The following is a 22,123-nucleotide window of genomic DNA, read 5'->3' on the forward strand; positions in this document are numbered from 1 at the left end:
TCCACTTGAGATGCTCATCTTAAACTTGCCCGACTTAACCTTGTACCTTCTCATACTCTCATAAGATAGAGCATGGCTAATATTGAGTTCCACATAAGAACTCCATCTTCATTTCTTCTTCTTGATCATATCACATATATGTCTTCAAATCGATGATCTTGATGCCAACACACAAGATGTATCTTTATTTACATGGCATCCATACTTGAATCCAACACATGGAATACAAGTAGAACCTATGGAATATTCCTACATATAAACTCAATAAAAACATTAGTCCATAGGGGTTGTCATTAATTACCAAAACCACACATAGGGGCGATGTACCCTTACACGCGCGCACAGTCAGACAGTAGGGACAGGTGGCACACACAGCTGTACGAAGAGAATCAAGATGACGCCAAATAGCAGCACTCTGAGTATAGAACTCATCAATAGTGGAATCACCCTGCTGAAGAGCATGCTCCTGGCGCACCAACAGGTAAAGAGCATCCCCAGATGGCTGATATCGCTGACGAAGAAAAGCCCAGTCGAGCGAGCGGTGGGAAGACCCATGAACTCAGCGGACATGCGAGGCGGAACACCGGAAGTGAGAACAACAGCGACACGAGCATCCTCATCTATCCACTTAGTGTAGTCGGTCGGATCCGGCCGGTGCGTTGCAACAGACGAGTAGAATGCTCCCGGACCTTCCGGTCATAATCAGCCAGAGCAGTATCATCAGCACTCTTGGCTGCATCCTTGATCGCCTGAGTAGCATCGAGGGCAAGGGCAACGGGTGTCGGTGCAATAGGCGCCGTAGGAGCAACGGGGCGCGGCGGACAGGAGACCTCGCCAGAAAGCACACCCCAAAGACGAAGACCGCGCATGTGGACGCGCATGAAGGCAGCGAAATCAGGAAAATTCGCGCCATCAAAGATCACCGGGCAGCGAAGAATCGCAACATAGCCCGACGAGGAAGGCATAGCTCTTTTTTTGGACGGAAACTAGATCGGGTCAACGCCTCCCGATCGAATCACAGCTACACAGTCGCGGGCGGCGGAGACTGGGCGGGCAAGACGGCAGACAGGCGGGCGGCCCGGATGGTGGGCGCCAGACGGGGGCGGAGTGGAGTGGCGGCGGGGAGCAGCTGGCCGGTGACCGGGCAGCAGCGGGGCGGAGAACGGTCGAGCGGTGACGGGCAGCAGCGGGGCGGAGAACGGACGAGTGGCGACGGGCCGGGACGGGGGAAGATGACGGCCGGAGAAAGAGGCGGCGGCCGGCAGGGAGCCGGGGCGGGCGGCGGCTGCGAGAAAAGGAGCTACCTTACAGCTCTTATACCATGTTAGGGTAATAGACTTGTTGTATTACCAGGGGGCAAAGGCCACAATATATAGTACATGTAGAGGCGTAAATATGCAGGAAGCCCCCTAACATATATACTCTTAACAGTTTTATCAGTTTCATGTTCAGTGTTGCAGCTGCTAAAAGTTAGACTCGAACCTTTTCTTCAATTTGGAGGAATGGAGGGTATAAGCAAGAAAGCCCTTGAATCTCTCGGAAGCAAGGGGGAAAAAAGAAAGGGAAACAAGTTTACCCACGAGGTAGCCAAGGAGGAAAATCCTAGAATATGCGTGATCGCTCTTTCCCTCTTCCCTTCCCGGGTCGCTTCATCCAACTACCACCGCCTCCCTCCTCCCTCCCGGCTCCCACTCACCAACCGCGGCCCTGACCGGCTCCGGCCAGCTATAAATAGCGCGCCCCCATTTCCCAATCTCTTCAGGAGAGACCGCGCCCACCACGCCCGCCCTCCCCTCCACTACTGCATTCCTTCCCAAAACCCCAGATTCCTCAACTCCCGATCGCCGCCGCCGCCGCCCCCATTCCGTCCGCAATGGCGCTCGCCACCAACCACGCCGCGGCCGCCCTATCCGGCGGAGCCGTCTCGCAGCCCCGCCGCGCCCCGTCCTTCCTCCCGCTCAAGCGCCGCACAATCCGCGCCGTCCACGCCGCGGAGCCGTCCAAGGCCGCCGCCGCCACCGCCGCCGCGGCCAAGACCTCGGCGGCGGCCACGGTCGCGCCGGAGAAGTCCGCGGCCCCACCGGCCCCGAAACCGGCCAAGTGGGCCATCGACAGCTGGAGGGCGAAGAAGGCGCTGCAGCTGCCGGAGTACCCGAACGCGGCCGAGCTGGAGTCAGCCCTGAAGACGATCGAGGCCTTCCCGCCGATCGTCTTCGCCGGGGAGGCGCGGAACCTGGAGGAGCGTCTGGCGGACGCCGCCATGGGCCGGGCCTTCCTCCTCCAGGGCGGCGACTGCGCAGAGAGCTTCAAGGAGTTCAACGGGAACAACATCCGCGACACCTTCCGCGTCCTCCTCCAGATGTCCGCCGTCCTCACCTTCGGCGGCCAGATGCCCGTCATCAAGGTACGCTCACTCAAATCCCACCTCCCTCCGCGCAAACCTCCCTTGTAATCTGGGGATCTAATTTGTTGATTCGGTAATAATAATAGGTTGGGAGAATGGCCGGCCAGTTCGCGAAGCCGAGGTCGGACAACTTCGAGGTCAAGGACGGAGTGAAGCTGCCCAGCTACAGAGGGGATAACATCAACGGAGATGCGTTCAACGAGAAGAGCCGCATCCCCGATCCTCAGAGGATGATCAGGGCATACACCCAGTCCGCTGCCACGCTCAACCTCCTCCGCGCTTTCGCCATGGGAGGCTATGCTGCCATGCAGCGGGTCACCCAGTGGAACCTCGATTTCACTGAAAACAGCGAGCAGGGCGACAGGTGAAAACATCTTCTATGCACTTTCTGTTTGTTTGCATATTTTGGTGATTATGGTAGTCGTTTAGTTATGTATGCTGCAAAATCTTTTTGTGGTTTTTTTTTTATCATGGACTTAAGCTGTAGTTGTTGACATAGAGAAAATTAAACTCTATTAGATCATTCCATTACTTTCCACCATTGGAGGGAATATAGAGGAATCGCATCGAAATAAATCAACTAATTATTTCAAAGTCTCGGTCTATTTTCTACTGTTTTCCGCTATAAACCGGTAATATCATATTATTTGATTGTATGCAATTATCATCATCTCATTGAATGCTACAGAGCAACCTATTTGATGGGAGTGCACACCTATGCACATACTCTTATCATTACCTTTCAGTAGTTCTGTTTCTTGGGAACTCAGACATTATAGGATGGGCCATGTTAACCGTTTCTGAAGTCATCCAGTGTCAGTTTCCTGCAGAAGTCATACAGTTATCTGATGTTGTTGTACTCCACTGAATAACTCTTCCACCCCAACATATATTGGTTTATGGTATAACAACATGATCTAATATTGCTATTCAATAACAGCTCGAACATTTTAGAGTTTATAATTATTAAATGTTTTCTGATTATTTTGATGGAAATTATATAAATTGTTGTCTTCTTGGCCAATCAAGAAGTATTCCATTTTATTGTCTAATTATTGTGGGGATGCTTCGTTAGGTACCGTGAATTGGCACACAGGGTTGATGAAGCCCTTGGCTTCATGTCTGCAGCTGGGCTAACATTGGACCACCCGGTTATGTCAAGTACTGAATTCTGGACCTCTCATGAGTGCCTGCTCCTACCCTACGAGCAAGCTCTAACCCGTCAGGACTCAACCTCTGGTCTTTTCTACGACTGTTCTGCCCACATGCTCTGGGTCGGTGAACGCACTCGCCAGCTTGACGGTGCTCATGTTGAATTCCTCCGGGGTGTTGCTAACCCCCTTGGCATCAAGGTATCTTTTCAGACTAACTTCATGTTGAAAACGTAAAAATACACATGTGTATGCTGAGCTAAACATCCAATTGTAAAATGTGTATTTCAGGTGAGTGACAAAATGAACCCCAGCGACTTGGTGAAGCTGATTGAGATATTGAACCCAACAAACAAAGCTGGGAGAATTACCATCATTACAAGAATGGGGGCAGAGAACATGAGGGTCAAATTACCTCATCTTATCCGTGCTGTCCGCAATTCTGGTCAAATTGTTACCTGGATCACTGATCCCATGCACGGGAACACCATCAAGGCTCCTTGTGGTCTAAAGACACGCCCCTTTGACTCTATTCTGGTATGTGCTATTTTTCCTACTTCATCCATTGTGTTGCTTCACTAGAATGATGCAGCCTTTGTGGCCTTGTGGGCAATCTGCACATCACATATACTAACCCCATCAACCTAAAAAACGTGATAAAAGCAGAAATAGATGTTAAGCCATATGCTCACTGCTGCTATAGATGAAAATAGAGGTAATATTGGGCCCCATTTTCTGGTGAATAACCAAATAAGTTAATTAGCTGATGAAGCTTCAAAGTAGACAACAATATGATGTATAATGTACGTAGTACCAACTAGATTCGAAAATAAAACGATGAAAAGATGCTTGCCTTCTCATTAATTATGCAAGAAGAGTTTCTTGATTGCATAAATCATAATGAGGAACTGCTATTGCAATTTTAGTCATTAACTAATTGGTCAATAGCCTTGAGTAATAGTTGGTGACTGGTCAGTGTAATATCAATTTTGTATGCTATGAACGTGTCTAGACCCCCAAAAAACATTTATCATAGATGTGTATTAGCCTGTTAGGTATGATGAGGACATCCACCATATGTTTCATGGGATGGTGGTGGTTGTTGGACTGGTCCAGAGATATAGTCACCATCATGGATGGTCACACAGTGTCAATTAAATGATTTTAGTGAAGTGGGTCCAGTGATTACAATGGAAGTGGGTCTAACTAGTATGATGGGAGTAGATCTACTAAATTGATTGCTCGGAGTATTGGAGAAGTATTGGAGATTGAACCATCTGATTGTTTAAGAATGTTTTGTTTGTGTGCCCTAGGCATGCACTCCAGTTGCAAATCGTGCGACGGTCGCACTGTTTGCAGCACATGCTGTCTCTTAACATTTACTTGAACTGACTGGTACTGAAGTGCTGGTCTCTTGTACCAAGGATTAGATGTAATTATGTACTGAACAAAGCAGCACCATGCAATCTTGCTGTTAATTATCAGCTACTGTTCGAAGTTGCTAGCAATACTAATCTTAAGTTGCAAGAAGAGTTCTGCATCTTGGAAAGTGAAAGGGGGGATATTTGATCACCGTATTAGATAGATTAGTAGATTTTACTAATAATAACTCCAGACATTTTTTAACTGCAGATTTAAGAAGTACAAAAAACAGTAGACTTTTCTTTTTTTTCATTTGATTGGAGTGTGCATTTGAGATCATTGGCTAGGATAGTTTCATTGATACTGTATTCTTCACTGAAGTCTTTGTAGTCATGGCCCCAAACTAATCAGGAACTTTTCTCTAATAGGCTGAGGTCAGGGCATTCTTCGATGTTCATGAGCAAGAAGGGAGCCACGCAGGAGGTGTCCACCTCGAGATGACTGGGCAGAACGTGACAGAGTGCATCGGTGGATCACGAACTGTGACCTTTGACGACCTGGCTGACCGCTACCACACACACTGCGACCCGAGGCTGAATGCATCCCAATCTCTGGAGCTTGCCTTCATCATTGCTGAGAGGCTGAGGAAGAGGAGGACCCGGTCATCGAAGCTTAACAGCGTCTTGCCATTGCCATCTGGTTTCTGAAACGCCTAGCCAGGAATGGAACAGGCGGAGTAGATAGTTGCAGCAGCGTTTGATGCGTATTCCTTTTGTTGGTGGGTGATCTTGATAAAAACTGTATACTACTCGTGAGCTTTCTGTGTGAGGGGAGGGGGGAGGGATCTCTAATGTTTATGTTGGTCTATACTGTGCCGTGCACTTTTATGTAAGGTTTCAAAACCGTTTCTATTTATGTCTTCTATATATAAGAGAATAATAATACAAGACAGAAGGCTTCGGGGCTTCAAGTACTTGGCAATTGCTCCTTTTTTGTTCAAATCCGTCTTTCACCCTGTGATGAGTTGCTGCTGCAATTGTGCCTATATTGTTTTGGTTTCGTTGCTGCAGAAACAAAAGAGCGAGCATTATATATTTTGTCACACCCCGCCCCTTGCCGGTATGATTGCCGACGTGAGGCACGATGGATACCTGAATTCAGGGAACAGAGAGAGCAGCAGAGAGAGGTGGCGAGAAGAGCTGGTTCTGTTCCTTTCTTCAAACTTCTTCGATACACCCTAGCATAGCAGCAGCAATTTGTTTCTTATCGTCACCACGCCACATGTCAAGCCCATTGCAGTCAGCCCACAGCCCATTGCAGTCAGCCCACAGCCCATATCTGTTGAGCCCAGAATATCATAATGGACGGGCATGACATATTTGCATTGGACTCGCAAGGTCTGCAGCTTCATCTTGCTGCTTGTTGCAGATAATGCTGCATCAGCGGCTAGTTGAATATCACATGTTGTTTGAGGTATATCAGTAAACATTATTCTGCAGAGTTCAAAAGTTTCTCTCTGGAGAAACAGAAATCTACTCCTTGATGATATTTATGGTGTGACAAAATAATCTTGCTTAAGAAGACAAAGGTATTACGCACCCACAATTCACAAAGCAGCGGTGGAAATCCTAAGTCGGCCCCGATTTGTCAGCATGGGATCAAATTCCAACCAACCAAGGAAGCCCGCGTTGGTCCATAATCATTCGGTAACCCAGTTCTTCCATATGTATAGGACTAGCAAAAGTGTCCGTGCGTTGCATCGGAAAAAACGAATGGCCAAACGCTTTATGAAACCATCTATATTGACACTTCTCATATTTATTACCATGGTTGGTGGTGGTTATGTTCTCTCCTATTCACGGTGAATGTAATCATGCCTAGCAAAATTAGATCTAATCGGTCGATTGGAAATGAAGCGGAGGACGATAGCATAAGAATGTAGTCAAAGAATTAGTACCACCTTTACTGCCAAGCTTATTCTTTTTTTCATGATGTACAGGATAGACGAACATAAACAATGACATATAAAACTAAACGGATACAATGTCCTCATTTTGAATAATCATTTATTGAGTAGTCATTTATTTGAAATGATTTTTTATTGAATAGTCATTTATTCGATTTGAATAGTCATTTATTCGATTACCACCTTATGTTGCTAAGGAATGAACTTTTATTGAATAGTCATTTATTTGATTACCTCACATAACTCGGTGACTTTTGTGCTCCAGCGACGAATAATGCCTCTATGGTCGTCGCAGGTAGTCGCACCCTTCTCCCCCGCATCCATGACCAATGTCCTAATTTTCGCATGAACCACCCTTAACGCATCTGCATTCTAGAGATGCACAAAGTAAGATCTCCTTGTGTAGATGCCGCATGTTGCTAACCATTTTGAGAAGCTTAGATATATTCCTTCCGTCCCATCAAAGGTGTCTGAAATTTTTCAAAATCTAATGCATTTGCAAGTAGAAACTCCAGCAAAGCAATAGTTTGTACGTATGAGGCAGTATGTGTCTTGCACGGCGTCAGCCTTGTCGGTCTGGCAATATGTATAACCACTTATTTTTATGATGTGAAGAATCATCCTAACAAAAAGAGGCTGAGCGACATTATCCATCATCAAGATCCATTACAGACTCCATCAGATACGTCAAAATTGCGTATTCCATCTCCTAGCTAGCTTGCACGCATATACCGCCACGGTTTGGCACCTGATATAACGCAACGGTTTGGCAGCTTCCTGGTGCATATGCTAGATCTTTCCCTTTCTATCCGTCATTGACACGCATGAGAGTCTCCCGTTGAAAAGTTTTATGAAAAAAATAGGGCCTGTCGGCCCAGCCAGACCAGATTATCTCACCTTTATCTTAGCCCAGCTAAGCCCCGAGCGGGTGGACGGACACCACCCAAATCGCTGCTAATCCAGAGTCCTAATCCACAAAGCAGCCTCCCTCTCATTCCCCACTCGTCCTCTGCCCTTCCACTCGGCCATGGGGATGGGGGCGCGCGCTCGCTCGGCTCCGCCGCCTCCACCAAGGAAGCCCCTCCACACCAGAGGCCTCGTAGCGGTCAACGCCTCCCCCGTCTTCCGCATCACTCGCGTCGGGATCTCCGGGTGAAATAATACCCAAATTGGTCTGATCCTTTCATTCCTCATGCCACCATCAACAGCGTGAAATTCCTCTTTTAATCCCGCTCCAGCATTCCCACCGTGCAATTCCTTCATGTAGCCGTTCAGCATGAGGTTGTTCCAAGGGTCAAATTCCTCTTTTAATCTCCCGCACTTGCCTACATATTTGCTGCTGATTGTTGTTCCAACTCGGCTCGTTTGAAAACAACAAATTCACGCATATAAACTGGTGAGATTCGGTTTATGTGAGCGATGTGGGACTATTTCAACGCTAAAACAAAGCATCCTCTCTATTTTGTACAAAAGATCCGACGAAACAGACCCAAAAAGTCTGGATTTGGGCTAGGGAGGCCCGTGAGCGGTTATGTTTTACTCACGCGGGACCTCGCGTCGCGTGGGACAGGCCGTGAGCGTGGGAAGTAGGGGAGGGATTCGTGGCTATCGAGAAGTAACGGGGGAGGGGATTTCGCTCCGAGGATGAACCGGTACCGGTGGCAATTTGAGGTACTATGCGATTTGGTGGGAGGGCAAAACGGTCCAATAAAAAATTGGACGAAAATTTTAGCAGAAACCTTAGCTCCTTTATTATTAGGTATAGATAGGAAACATACCCGTGCTTTGCTACGGGCTGATTTTTTTACCTTAGCATTCTCGTGTAACATTTTCCAAGCAGGATATCTATAATATCTATAAAGTTCATCCCCACTCAAATGCATTTAATGTTTGCAAGCTTAAACCTGGTGCAGCCACATCATTGCAATTATTTCTATCCGTCGGATTTCAAATCCATGGTCTTTTGTTGCCTGCTGAATGTCAACCTCAGGCCATAACGCTCAATCGCACGCCTCATGCTTTGTACCCTGCACAGCTGCAAATTTTTTCCAGCTTCCTTACAAGTAACGAAGAAATATGCCATGCGCCATGCCACATCAATATGTCCACAACAGTTGTATCTTTTAATTCTCATACTACTACCCTGTTTAATTTCTCCAATATCTGCACATCCTTTGGTCTTCAAAGAACCGCTTCAACTCCTTAATTGGTGAAGGTATACCAGCGCAGGTTTGTGCCTTTAAATACACATCGCCACCTTGACACTAACGTGAGGAATTACTAACCATCTTCGATTTTGTTTTCGCAGATGTTGCCTTTTCTGTGGCGATTACTAGACAATGACCATGGCAAGGTGGAAGTATGCTGTGATACTGCCATTACACGCCGGCGGACAAGGAGAGGTGAGCGACGACGAGCCTCCAATCCAGGCTTCCTGGTCGTGGACACGTGCCGTGAGGCTCCGCTGGTGTCGGATCGTGTGGAAGACCGTCTCTAGCAGCCTCGGTAAGGGAAATAGTCATGGCTCCATAGCGTCGTGTGTCCTGGGGTGGGTGCGGCCCCAATCTGCAGCATGTCATGTCGAACGGCCAGCGGACGCGTCTGCTATGTCCCTGCGCACAACGTCTGGTGTCGTTGCATGCTCCGGCAAGTCCTTGGTGACGATAGAAAGTGAGGTTGATGGATTGCTTATACTAATGTGCAGTCTTACTTGGCCGGCCGATATTCATGTAGGCGCTAATCCTATCTGAAATCGATTTTGTAGAGCTTCATGTTACAAACCAGCTATATCTGCATCAGCAAGTACACATGTACCCTTGCCGAATACATCCTCAGAATGATCATTGCTGCAGATGGTAACAAGTAAGTTAGGAATGGTTAATATCTTGCGGATGAAGTACTACTTACTTACAAATTTCATCCAATAGAATGTTGCATTTCTACTATGTTTATTGTTCCCGTTTGAAATCAAGAAATAAGATTATATGTTGACTGAATCAGCGAGGTTGTGTATTATGCAATTTACATTCAATTATTTTCGTAAGTTGTTTGTGCTTTGCATACAAGAAAATCATCTCAAATGCCCGCGGCAAAGCGCGGGGAATCAACTAGTTCTCTAAAATTGAAGTCACGGAAGTTGCCCTTCTCCATTCTCTTCTTAAACAGCGTATGAGTGGGTAAAGCGGTAAATTTATTTCTCGGTATGCCAACCTTTAAAACTTTTTAATTTTCACCAACGAATTTTTCCATAAAATCTCTAAATTTTCTATCTACATTTAAGTATTTAAAGCATCCATATATTTTTAATTTATTATACTCCCTCCGGTTCGGAAAAACTGTGAAATGGATCCAGAGGGACCCCCTCGACATAATGGTTCGTGTATATATTTTACAGAAACGTGAAATCAAAGTTGGGGATAAAGTAGCCAGGCCCTAGTACTAATTACATTTTACAATTAAGCCCTTCTAAATTCACAAAAATAATGATAACGCGATGGTGGCCTAGAACACCCACTCGATCTAAATTCCAGTTTCTAACAGAACTCGTCCAGCTCCCTTTTAATCTGATCACTCGGCCAACTCATGGATTGCTCGTCCAGCTCGGTCGCCTCCATTGGAGCTCCGTGGACTTGACGTGCTCGCCCTTGAGGTTCGTGACCAAGATCTCGCGAGGCAGTAAAACGCCCTCCGGGATCTTCGCCGCCATTCGGGTACACACCTCGTCGAAGAAGCTGGCGAATCCCGACTTGCCATGTTTTTGGAATGCATCCATCGGACCTGCACCTCGTTGTAGAAGCCTCACGACCACCAGATCTAGCGCGTCTGGCTTGTGGCCAATGGATCAGCCCCCCCCCCCCGACACCAGATTCGGGTATTCATCACCGGCTTGGACCAAAAGGACAAGCTTTTTAGTGAAGCTGTCTCGCGGCTAGCCGATGGAATGTGGAGGGGAGCGTGGCATGGTGAGGGAAGGTGGCGCGGCGAGGAGAGGGAGTGAGGCGGCGAAGCGACACGTGCTAGGCGGAGACGTGAGACGAGGGGAGAAAGGAACAAACAGGGTGAGGATGCGATGGGGTCGTGCTGGTGCGGGTCGTGCAAGTGTGGCCATCACACGACAGAGAGTTCGGGTTGACAAACAAAATATCTTAAGTGTTTTCTCGCAAAATTGCCACCCAAACATTTTTTTGGATCGGATGAAGTATCTAAAAAATCAATCTAATAATAATTTATTGTTCGATCTGGGACAACTTTTTCAACAATAATGTAACTAACATTATCTGCAAATCTCTACATCATTTACACAATGTAAGAAAACCGAAAAATATCAGTAACGGATTAGAAATTTGTCAACAATCTGAAACATCTTGCATATTGTTCTTTTGCCACTTTCACAAACCATTTTATAAACTAACAACTAATTGGAATGAATTCTTGCACGAAAGTGATTGAAGAAATCAGGAAATATTTCTCCAGCAATACATGTCCATTTACAAATCTAGAAGCTGCTACGCATTGAGAGAGGGTCCAAGAAAAACAATCAAAGCAGTAGCGGTGGCAAACTGCCAGATCTGGAAATTAATTAGCTCAATCTAGCACTATCGATTAGCTTCTTTTTTGAGCGGAAACGACAGATTAGCTAATCCACCTTCTGAAGCAGCTCGCGGCCCAGGAAGAGGTCAGCCGGAGGTGCTGGCTGGAGGGTCATGGCGGAGCCTGGCCCCGGCGGCTGCCTCCCCAAGCTGCTACTGGAAAGCCACCCTACACCAGGCGGGGACAGCTCCAGCCAAGCTGTTGGGGCACGGCAGCTAGGCCGAGGCGACCTCCTGAGTAGCCGCCTAGCGGGCCGCTCTTACTTTCGACCCGAGCATGCAAGCTACGGGCGAGGATGGAAGCGGGGCACATGGTCGCAGACTACCACTTTCCGTCGAGCTCTATGGTGTTGGAGGGGGCTCCGGAGAGCTGTACGGCGAGCTCGATTGAAAAGATTGGAGGGCGGCGCCGACGGGCTCAAGGCAGAGGATTAGGGGCGGTGCAGGCGAGATTGAGGCAGGGTATGGATATGGAAGTGGACGGGATCGGTGGCGGCCAGAATCCATCGTTCGGGAAGGGGAAAAAGAATGAACGAAACGGTACAATGGTAATTGTGTAGTATTATGCGTTTTGGTGGGAGGACAAAACGGTAAAAAAAAAGCGTTGACGAAACTTTTTGGCAGAAACCTTAGCTCCTTTATTGTTAGGTATAGATTACCGATATGTATGAGGTCATGCTAAGTTCCAGTGACTCAAAACATGTATATATGTACGACTCTGTTTTCCACATGTAGCGCTGTTGCAGATAGGAGGGAACTAGGTTTCAAAGTTGCTGCCAAGGACAAAGTAACTAAACAAAACTAACGTGCTTTTGTGTTTTCTCATGAAAAAATGGTATCGCTCAGTGTTCTACTACCTAACACCGCGGTTAGGCTGGCTGGCCTGGATCGAACCTTCACACCGTTTTCTTATCTTTGATATCGAATAAAAGCCCAGTTAGAAATATTGTAAATACACAAACAAACCATGTGTCCTCTTGGTTGGCGAGAATCAAGTAAAATATTGATATTGTGAATTATCCTAATTGATGCGCACCAAGTGTTGATTTTATGAAATTAAAACATAGTTATGGGAAATACTCTGCAATTAAGATTAAAGGAGAAATATAATTGTAAGTGTCGCACCCGTGTTCTTCTCGTTCCTCGCGCGGAAATCTGAAAACCGCCTCACTTGGTTCTCACGGTGGGCAAAAAAACCGATGACCGAAGACCGAAACCGAAAAGATCGAGACCGAACCCGAAAAGACCGAGACCTAAATGACCGATAAAATATTGGGTAGAAAATTTTATAGACCGAATTAAGTTTGGTCAATTCGGTCATTTTTTTCTGAGTAACCGAATAGACCGAACTGACCGAATTTTACGTAAGACTGTCTCAATCTTTAGATTTTGTGATATGCGTGAGATGTGCTATTGTTGAATGTTCATAAACTTCTCTAGCGTTGTTACATTTTTGTTTAGATTGTTGAACATTTATTCGTGCCAATTGATAATAATATCTGCAATGAAAAAAAATCCAAAATACATCTAAAATGATGCCAACCTTTTACTAAATAATGTCTAAGTTTTGCGTTCACAACGTCGGCCACACTATTCGGTCATGACCGAACCCGAACCCGAATTATTGGGTACCCGAATTTGTCGGGTAGTAAAAGTAACAAGTATATTTCGGTCTTCATTTTTTCAGACCGAATTTGAAATAGACCGAAATACAAAAACCGAATTTTCGGTCATGACCGAATGCCCACCCCTACTTGGTTCCATCGCTCGGCGCATGCAACATAGGAAATGGCGGTCCTCCACTAAAAAGTATGTTATTATACTACTAGTACTAGTATATTGCATGCCAAATTTTTGCTACAGTAATTCAAATTGACTCCCTCCAGCGCTATTGTATGCATGTAAAATTTTCTATATGAGGCATATCGTTTACCACTGTTTGGCGACAGAAATAACTCCCTCTCACTAGTCATGTATAGTCCCTAAAGTAAACTTTTTGATGAGTTAAATTTCACTTCTACCAAACAGACATTAGACACTATGAAAATTATGAACTCAATAATTTTTTGATGTGGAAAAACTAGTAATTGTTTGTAAATAATCTAGCATTTGTTGCTAAGCAATTGGATGGTTGTTCCAAAAATCTGGCAGATATTGCTAACTAATATGATATCTTATTTTTGTGAAACTTGGTAATTGTATTAAGATTATTTCCTTGATACAATGGAGAATCCGGTAGCTACCGGATTTTTAAAAACCAGACAATTGTATCAAAACAACTTTATAGTTGTGTCAGAGAACCTCGTAGTCCCTTCTCAAAAAACCTGGCAACTTTATCAAAACAATTTCTGTAACCGGATCAGAGAACCTGATAGTTCATTTCAAGAACCTGTTAATAGTATCAAAATAACTTGGTAGTTGTGCTCGAAAAAACTGGTAAGTATACTTAAACAACTTAGTGGTCGCATGGGATAACCTATCAATTGTTTTCAGAAACGCCACCGTCGAAAACCCAACAACTATATCATACGACATGGAAAGCATTTTCGAAGTGCATGGTAGCTGTGTTGGACAACTTAACCATTATTTTTTAATAAAACTAAGCTATTTTAAAACTGTATTAAAAGAAATGATTTAAACAATGCGAAAAAAAATTGACAAATATTTTTTATGCCAATAAAGGGATATGATTGAGACATGCTGGTAGGGGCTAGTGACTTCTTTGTGACCATAAATGCATTAGGATGCTAGGAGCCATAAGCATGCAATGCAGAAGGCCCATAGAGGCATGTGTTGCAGCTGCTTCTTTTATGCTCTACCATATTCGTATGGTCTTTAATTTTCACCGGGAGAAACACATTAGTTGACGTCGAGCCAACTCAGTCTTTGCAACCACTCGTTCGTAGTTGCGGGATTTTTCAGGTTTTGAACTACCACCGCATGGTGGCACCAGTTAGTTACGTCCAAGATTGAATTGGTAGAATGTACCAAGGCAAAGGCTCTAAGGAAGATATTAAGTGATACTTGGGTGCTTCCTGATGATAAAAAAAATCATAGACACAGGTAAAGATTGGGTGTTGATCTTACTAAACCAACTTAACAAAGCACAGAGAGCCAAGATGTTGTTTCTTTGGTGGAGGGCATGTCATATGAGCAACAATATTATTTTTACGATGATAAATGCGGAGTATAGCAATCGACACTCTATTTGATGTCGTATTATGACGCTTTTCAAGGACTGACGAATATGGGTAAGAAAAATGATGTTAAAGGAAAACAATATTCCTTATGATCATTTACCTTTGAAGAGGAATGAGACGGATATTCATGTTGAATCCTGAAAGAAACCGAACCATGCAGGGGTGGACAAAACTGAACACAAATGCCTCCTTCCTAGAAGCAGATGGGTCGGGAGCTTCGGAGCAATCCTACTAGATGATTTAGGAGAAGTGGTCATGACAGCTTGGGGACCAATTCCTCATTGCCCAAATGTAGTAGCAACACAGGCGTTAGGCATGCTATATGGTCTAAGAGTTGGCATGCCAATTTATGTTGGATCGATTCAGGTGGAAAGCAATAATTAGTTTCTAGTAAATGAAGTAAAGAAAAATGAGAACATCAAATATCTGATTACTGCCATAGTTCAAGACATTAAAATCATCATGTCGTAGTTCCAAAATTGTCTTGTATCTAAAGAGAAGTGTGAGATATCTTGCAAATGGTTAAGTTCAAGAAGGGCATAAAGTGTCAAGTGAGTGTGTTGCATTGGGACGTAGTGGTCTGTGTGTCAAGTATGTGTGTGGTGGACAGGATTAAGAGTGATTGTAACCAAAACTTATGTGTCTTAAATTAATAAAGTTGCCGAATTTTTTTAAAAAAAGAATGAATTGGTCAAGGCTCATTAAATATTGATTATAGTTGACGCCGACTGACATAGGCATCCCAAATGGGCCTGCCAAAGATAGTACTCGGGGTTTAATGAAGGCCCACTACCCGAAGAATAAGAAGGTTCGAGAGCCCAAGATATATTAAGGAAAGTAGAATTGTAATAGGAAGTGTTGTTTGTAATCTGGCGGGATGAGTTAGAAACCGTCCCGGACTCTGTAACTTGTACGAAACGAAACCCTCGGCTCCACCTCTTATATAAAGGGGGGGTCGAGGGACGAGGAGATCATCGAATCATTGTCTACAAACCCTAATTTTCATAATCGTCGAGTACTTTTCGGCTGAAACCTTCGAGATCTACTTGCCCTCTACTTCTAACTAAACCCTAGCCTACAATCCATAGGCATTGACAAGTTAATCCCTTGTCAATTGGCGCCGTCTGTGGGAATTAGAGGCGTAAGGATCTGATTTCGATGGCACGTTCAAGATCTTCGACATCATCAACCGGAAGCAACACTATGGATCGAGGTAAACAGATCGCTGCTGGTCTTGTTGATTTTGTTCCTCACCCACCCTCCCGTTTGGATGCATATGCGTATCTGGTGGAGCCTATGGAGATGACGTTCGGAAGGTTTCACTTTCGCGTCGAGAAGGAAGGATCGTATCGTGTCGAAATTCCGATTTCGTCGGGATCGTCGGCGGTCGATTCCGATTTTTCAAGCTATGCATCGTCAACCGAGTCAGGAGAAGAAGAAACCTCGGCAACACGTTACGTCAGCACCAGAACAAGAGAGAAACTCGCCAAGATATTCAGCGACACATCGTTTGAGTCATCTGCGGACTCATACATAAGCGATGGCTCAAGCGATGTCGACAGTTACGACTTCATCGACAAATCTATCACAGTGGGCAAGGTCTTCATCAATCTCAACAATGATGTCACCAAACCCAACATAGATCTGAGTACAAAATATCATCAGATTTATGCTATCGAAAATCAAGAGGAAACATCGGAGGCTTTCGACGATTTGGGTAATCCCTATGTCGATCCCTCAGATCTAAGGAGAGGTATGGGTACTAAATATGTCGGGCCCACACCACGTGTCAGAGTTCAACTTCCACAAGCAGCCTGGGATAGAGCGGCAAAAGCCCTAGATGGTTCGGAGCCAATGACGACAACGGCTATGGCTCAAGAACCGAAAGCTTATCAATATAGGCTCGCACGCACCGCGCAGAGAAATAGAAAAACAGACATGACTGAGTTGAACGAGAGAAAGGAGGCAGCTTCTGCATCCAGTAGGAGAAGGGCAGATCTAAGTCGACAATCTAGAGTTTCGGATGATAGTCACAGGGAAGCTCGGAACAGAGGAAGATCAAGGTTACAACACATACCCGAAGCAGAAAGAGAGTACTTGGTCCAAAACCTCGACATGTCCTTTATGTCGATAGATACAAGAGGAAACATTATCCCTAAGACACCGAGGCTGGGTATATGGCGACACAAGCCTACATCCTCGCATCCGAGGCCACCCCCGGGTGATCCAAGGGAAACATTATACAATATGGCGTTAGCGAGGGTTGGAGCTATGGGGACAGCGTTTGTAGCAACGCCTCCCGAAGGAGCAGCAAGGCAAAATAGTCCACGACCTGCAGCGGCAACGGCGGCAGTTCCTGAAGGACCAAGTGGAGCAAGAGATACAGGAGCACAAGCAAGGGTCGATAGAGCAAGGCAAAGCAGAAGGGATCATCGGCAGTCCCCGAGCTTAACGACGAGGATATGTGCGGCTTACCATGCTTCACGAGGAGAGTCCGAAAAACTCGAGTCCCCTCGAGATTCAAGTTACCCGATCACTTCAAAAAATTCGACGGTTTGCAAGATCCAGAAGTTAACTTGGAGGAACTAGAGCAACAGACCATGCAAAGTATTCAGGTGCACTTAAGTGGAGCCGCACGATCTTGGATCAAAAAACTTCCGCCGGGATCTATCGACAACTGGGAAAGTTTCGAGGACGTATTCGTCAAGAACTTCAGTGTCCACGTGCAAAAAACCTGCGTCGTTAGAAGAGCTGAGGGCGTGTCGACAAAAGCCGGATGAGTCAATGAGAAAATACATCCAAAGGTGGAACATCATAAAAAACTCGGCAGAAAATATATCTGACGAGAGAGCAATAGATGCGTTTGTCGCAGGAATTAGGCGTGGAGATTTTGTCGAGGACTTGGGAAGGACCAATCCAAAGACAAGTATCCGCGTTGATGGAGATAGCAAATAGATGGGCAGATGGAGAAGACGCTGTCCACAATAAACGACACAGTCGCCGGAGGAGGACTTTGGTCGAAATTATCAATCGAGGCGACGATTTCCTCGGCGATATCCGAATTATGACGCCCCGGGGCAAATTTCGGCGAGATTTCGGGCAAACACGGGAGGAAACAACGAGAGATGATTATCAGAGAAGCAATGAGCAGCGAAGTGATAATAGGGATGACTCCCGCAACAGACAAAATAGTGGGCCAAGGTTTCCAAGACCTTTCGTGTCCCCCGAAGAAATGCTGAACGGACCGTGCCAGATGCACTTTTTCCTCGACAGCAACGGGAAAAGACAGTCAGGGCACTTGCAGAAAGACTGTCGAAATTTTCAGGCAATGTTCGGATGTGCGAAAACGCTCACGCTCGAGCAGCACGGAGAAATCCTCGGGAGCCCAGGAGCGAAGTTCACCTACCGCCACCTCCCGCGATTACGAGACGACAATCGGCATCAGCTCGAATAGCGGCAGCACCTCCACCACCACCTTATGTCGATCCTAACTCAAACGGGGCGGTGTCGATGATTCGAAGGGAAGGCCGTCCAACGGAACTCAAAAAGTAATCTCGAGACAGGTGTTCATGGCGGAGAAAATGCCTCCACCAACAGTTGAGTACCTCAATTGGTCGGGGCAAGACATCGGCTTCACTATAGCAGATCATCCGCGACAAGTTCCTCGACCAGGGCGATCGGCACTTATTCGCCGGCGAGTTATTGCGGGATTCGATGTTTCTCGAGTATTCATAGATGGTGGCAGCAGCTTAAACCTTATGTATGCGGATACATTGAGGAAGATGAACATATCCTTAGCAAACTTGAAGCCAACGGACACAAGGTTCCACGGCATCACACCGGAGAAACCAAGTTACCCACCGGGAAGATCAACCTCGACGTTCGAGTTTGGAACCCGAGAAAATTATAGAATCGAGAAACTGGAGTTTGAAGTCGTGGATTTTCCATCGCGAGTACCACGCTTTGTTGGGACGACCAGCATATGCTAGATTTATGGCAGTACCACACTATACATACCGTTGTGGAGATTGCCTGGACCCAAGGGACCAATCACAGTCAAAGGGAGTTTCGCCTTAGCTGATAAGTGCGACAAGGATTTCCATCGGTTATCAGAAACTTTCGGGATGCAAGCTGAGTATTTGGCGTCGAAAAGTATGACTGATTACGACGTACTGCTAGACGTTGGAAGGCCAACTAAAGAATCAACTTTCAACACAGAGAAAAATTCTAAGGAAGTGCAGATTCACCCGACGGACCCGAAAAAGACGACATCCATTGCAAACAACATGGATATCGCATAGGAAAGCGCGCTCGTCGAGTTCCTCCGTGAGAACTGGAAAATCTTTGCATGGTGTCCAGCTGACATGCCGGGAGTACCCGGGGAACTTGCCGAGCACCACCTAAATTTGGATCCATCGAGCGAGACCAATCAAACAACCTTTGCGGCGTTTTTCGGAACCAAACCGCAAAGCTATCGCTGTCGAAATCAATCGACTACAAGAAGCTGGTTTTATCAAAGAGATATTCACGAAGCCACATGGGTAGCAAATCCCGTGATGGTGCCAAAGAAAAATACTAAGGTCCTTCGCATGTGCGTCGACTTTACGTGTCTCAACAAACATTGTCCAAAGGATCACTTCCCCCTCCCGAGGATCGATCAAATTATCGACTCCACGGCTGGATGCGAACGTCTTTCCTTCCTCGACGCGTATTCTGGTTATAACCAGATCAGGTTAAAAGAAGAAGATGAAGTAAATACTGCGTTCATTACACCTTATGGCGTGTTTTGTTACAGAACAATGCCCTTTGGTCTAAAAAACGCGGGAGCAACATATCAGAGTATGATGCAGAAGTGCTTGGCGACACAGATTGGGAAAAACGTGCAAGTATACATCGACGACGTCGTCATAACATCAAAAGAGGGATCAACACTGATAGAGGACCTCCAGGAAACGTTCGACAACCTCAACAAATTCTGCCTGAAGTTGAACCCGACGAAGTGTTCCTTTGGTGTCCCAGCAGGAGAACTCTTGGGGTTTCTAGTCTCAGCAAGAGGGATTGAAGCAAATCCCGATAAAATACAAGCTATTGTAACAATGAGAAAGCCAACAAAGTTGAAAGAGATACAACGAGTTAATCGGGCGAGTCGCGACTTTGAGCAGATTCGTCGCCGGGCTAGGAGAAAAGCGTTACCATTCTACGCTTTGATAAAACAAGGAGACAAATTCCAGTGGAACGAAGAAGCCGACAGAGCTTTCGAAGATTTGAAGCGCAAAATCTCGACACCACCAATCTTGGTGGCACCGAAGGAAAAAGAACCTCTCCTGTTATATATCGCAGCCACGCCCCAAGTGGTGAGCACGGCGCTGGTTGTCGAAAGAGAAGAAGAAGGAAAACTCCACGGAGTACGAGAGGCCGGTTACTTCGTCGGCGAAGTTTTATCGCCCTCAAAACAAAGGTACCCTCGGTACCAGAAGCTAGCATACGGAGTGTTCACAACAGACACGAAAATTGCGCCACTATTTTTCGGCACACCCGATCATAGTGGTCAATGAGGCTCCTTTGTCAAATATACCGAACAATCCAGAAGCTACGGGTCGTGTCTCCCTTTGGGGAATAGAACTTTCCCCTCGGGACATCACGTATGAAAAAAGAAAAGCAATCAAGTCGCAAGTTTTGCCGGACTTCATCGCAGAGTGGATGGAGCTGCAAAACACAGGACCCCCAGACTTGTCGAGAACCTGGACCATGAATTTTGACGGGTCCAAGAGAGTAGAAGGAGCTGGCGCAGGAGTAATACTTATATCACCTGAAGGCGACAAATTGAAGTATATCCTTCGGATGACGTTCCCTAACGCATCTAACAATGAAGCAGAATATGAAGCCCTCATACACGGGATGAAGATGGCGAAAGCATGCGGTGCAACTCGACTAAAAATCTTTGGCGACTCACAATTGGTGGCCCAGCAAGTTATGAACCAATGTGATGCGGTCAATGATAGCATGGTAGCATACAAGGAGGTGTACAATGAACTCGAGAAGCTATTTGATGGATGCGAGGTAAACCACATCGATAGATTGAGCAACGATGAAGCCGACGTCCTCGCAAACATCGGGTCGCAGTGCCTCCCGATCCCGCCGTGAGTGTTTTGGGAAGAAATATCGGAGAGATCTACAAAGCCAAAAAAGGTGCGGAAAAAAGAAAAACTTCGACACCCCTTGCGAGAAACCACGGAGGATGAAGAGGAACAAGAGCTTGTAATGATGGTACGGGTTCCTTGGATGCAAGCATATATATCATACATCCTCGGGAAAGAAATACCCGACGATCCAGTTGAAGCAAGGCGAGTAATTCGACGGTCTAAAGCTTTCACGGTAATCAAAGGAGAAGCTGTACAAGCGAAGTATTTCAGGCGTTCGCAAAGGTGTGTAACACCCGAAGAAGGAAGAATAATTCGAAGGATGTACACGAAGGAATATGCGGCCACCACGCGAGTAGTCGAGCCATCGCAGCCAAGGTTTTTCGGGCAGGATTCTACTCGGTTGACGAGCAATCGAGGACGCCAAAGAAATAGTAAGGACTTGCGATGCGTGTCAAAGGTTCGCCGCAAAACCTCACTCTCCAGCAACAGAACTAGCACCAATACCATTGTCGTGGCCCTTTGCACAATGGGGACTCGATATGGTGGGAAAGTTACACAAATCATGGCCAGGCGGAAAGGAATACATGCTAGTAGTCGTCGACAAATTTACAAAGTGGATAGAAGCGAAGCCGATAAATTCGCCGAGATGGAGCATCCGCGATAAAATTCATAAAAGGCCTCGTCTTCGATTTGGAGTACCTCATAGCATCGTCACGGACAATGGCGGTAACTTTACATCCAACGAATTCAAAGATTACCGCAAAGAAGTGGGTATCAAGCTGCACTTTGCGTCGGTTGCACATCCTCAAACCAACGGGCAGGTCGAGAAAGCCAATGGCATTATCCGCAATGGCATCAAGAAACGTCTCGTTGGGACCACTAGAAAAAGCTCGACATACCTGGCACGAAGAACTACCAAGTGTGTTGTGGAGCATCCGAACAACACCAAATACGGCGACACAAGAAACCCCGTTTTTTCGGTCCATGGCGCGGAGGCGGTACTACCAATAGAAATAGAGCACGACTCCCCTAGAGTCACGAGCGTATAATGAAGAAGCTTCAAGGACAGCATTGGAAGACGACGTAGACGCACTCGACGAAGCTCGAGACGAAGTATTATCAAGGGTCACCAAATATCAACGGGACTTGAAGAATTACCACGGTCGACGTTTGCGGCCAAGATCCTTTCAAGTGGGAGACTTAGTTCTTCGGCTCACGCAAAAAAGTCATGAAAAACTCGAGTCACCATGGCTTGGTCCCTATATCGTCACGGAAGTAATCGGAGGAGGAGCATACGGGATAAAGGAC

The 22,123-nt window shown here is 46.0% G+C and overlaps 1 protein-coding gene across 1 annotated transcript; it reads left to right on the top strand.

Moving 5' to 3' along the window:
* The first annotated feature begins 1,858 nt into the window (after positions 1-1,858).
* Positions 1,859-5,890, top strand: LOC124704245 (phospho-2-dehydro-3-deoxyheptonate aldolase 1, chloroplastic-like). Its single transcript, XM_047236491.1, has 5 exons — positions 1,859-2,404; positions 2,491-2,768; positions 3,480-3,756; positions 3,847-4,092; positions 5,346-5,890. Exons 1-5 carry the CDS (start codon positions 1,874-1,876, stop codon positions 5,622-5,624), a joined length of 1,611 nt encoding a protein of 536 aa, XP_047092447.1. The 5' UTR covers positions 1,859-1,873; the 3' UTR covers positions 5,625-5,890.
* Positions 5,891-22,123: the final 16,233 nt, after the last annotated feature.

Source organism: Lolium rigidum, chromosome 3 (assembly GCF_022539505.1).
Source record: "Lolium rigidum isolate FL_2022 chromosome 3, APGP_CSIRO_Lrig_0.1, whole genome shotgun sequence".
NCBI lineage: Eukaryota > Viridiplantae > Streptophyta > Magnoliopsida > Poales > Poaceae > Lolium > Lolium rigidum.

Coding starts and splice junctions, on each gene's coding strand:
- LOC124704245 (XM_047236491.1), top strand. CDS start 1,874: ATGGCGCTCGCCACCAACCACGCCGCGGCCGCCCTATCCGGCGGAGCC. Junction 2,769..3,479: donor AACAGCGAGCAGGGCGACAG/GTGAAAACATCT, acceptor ATGCTTCGTTAG/GTACCGTGAATTGGCACACA. Junction 4,093..5,345: donor GCCCCTTTGACTCTATTCTG/GTATGTGCTATT, acceptor TTTCTCTAATAG/GCTGAGGTCAGGGCATTCTT.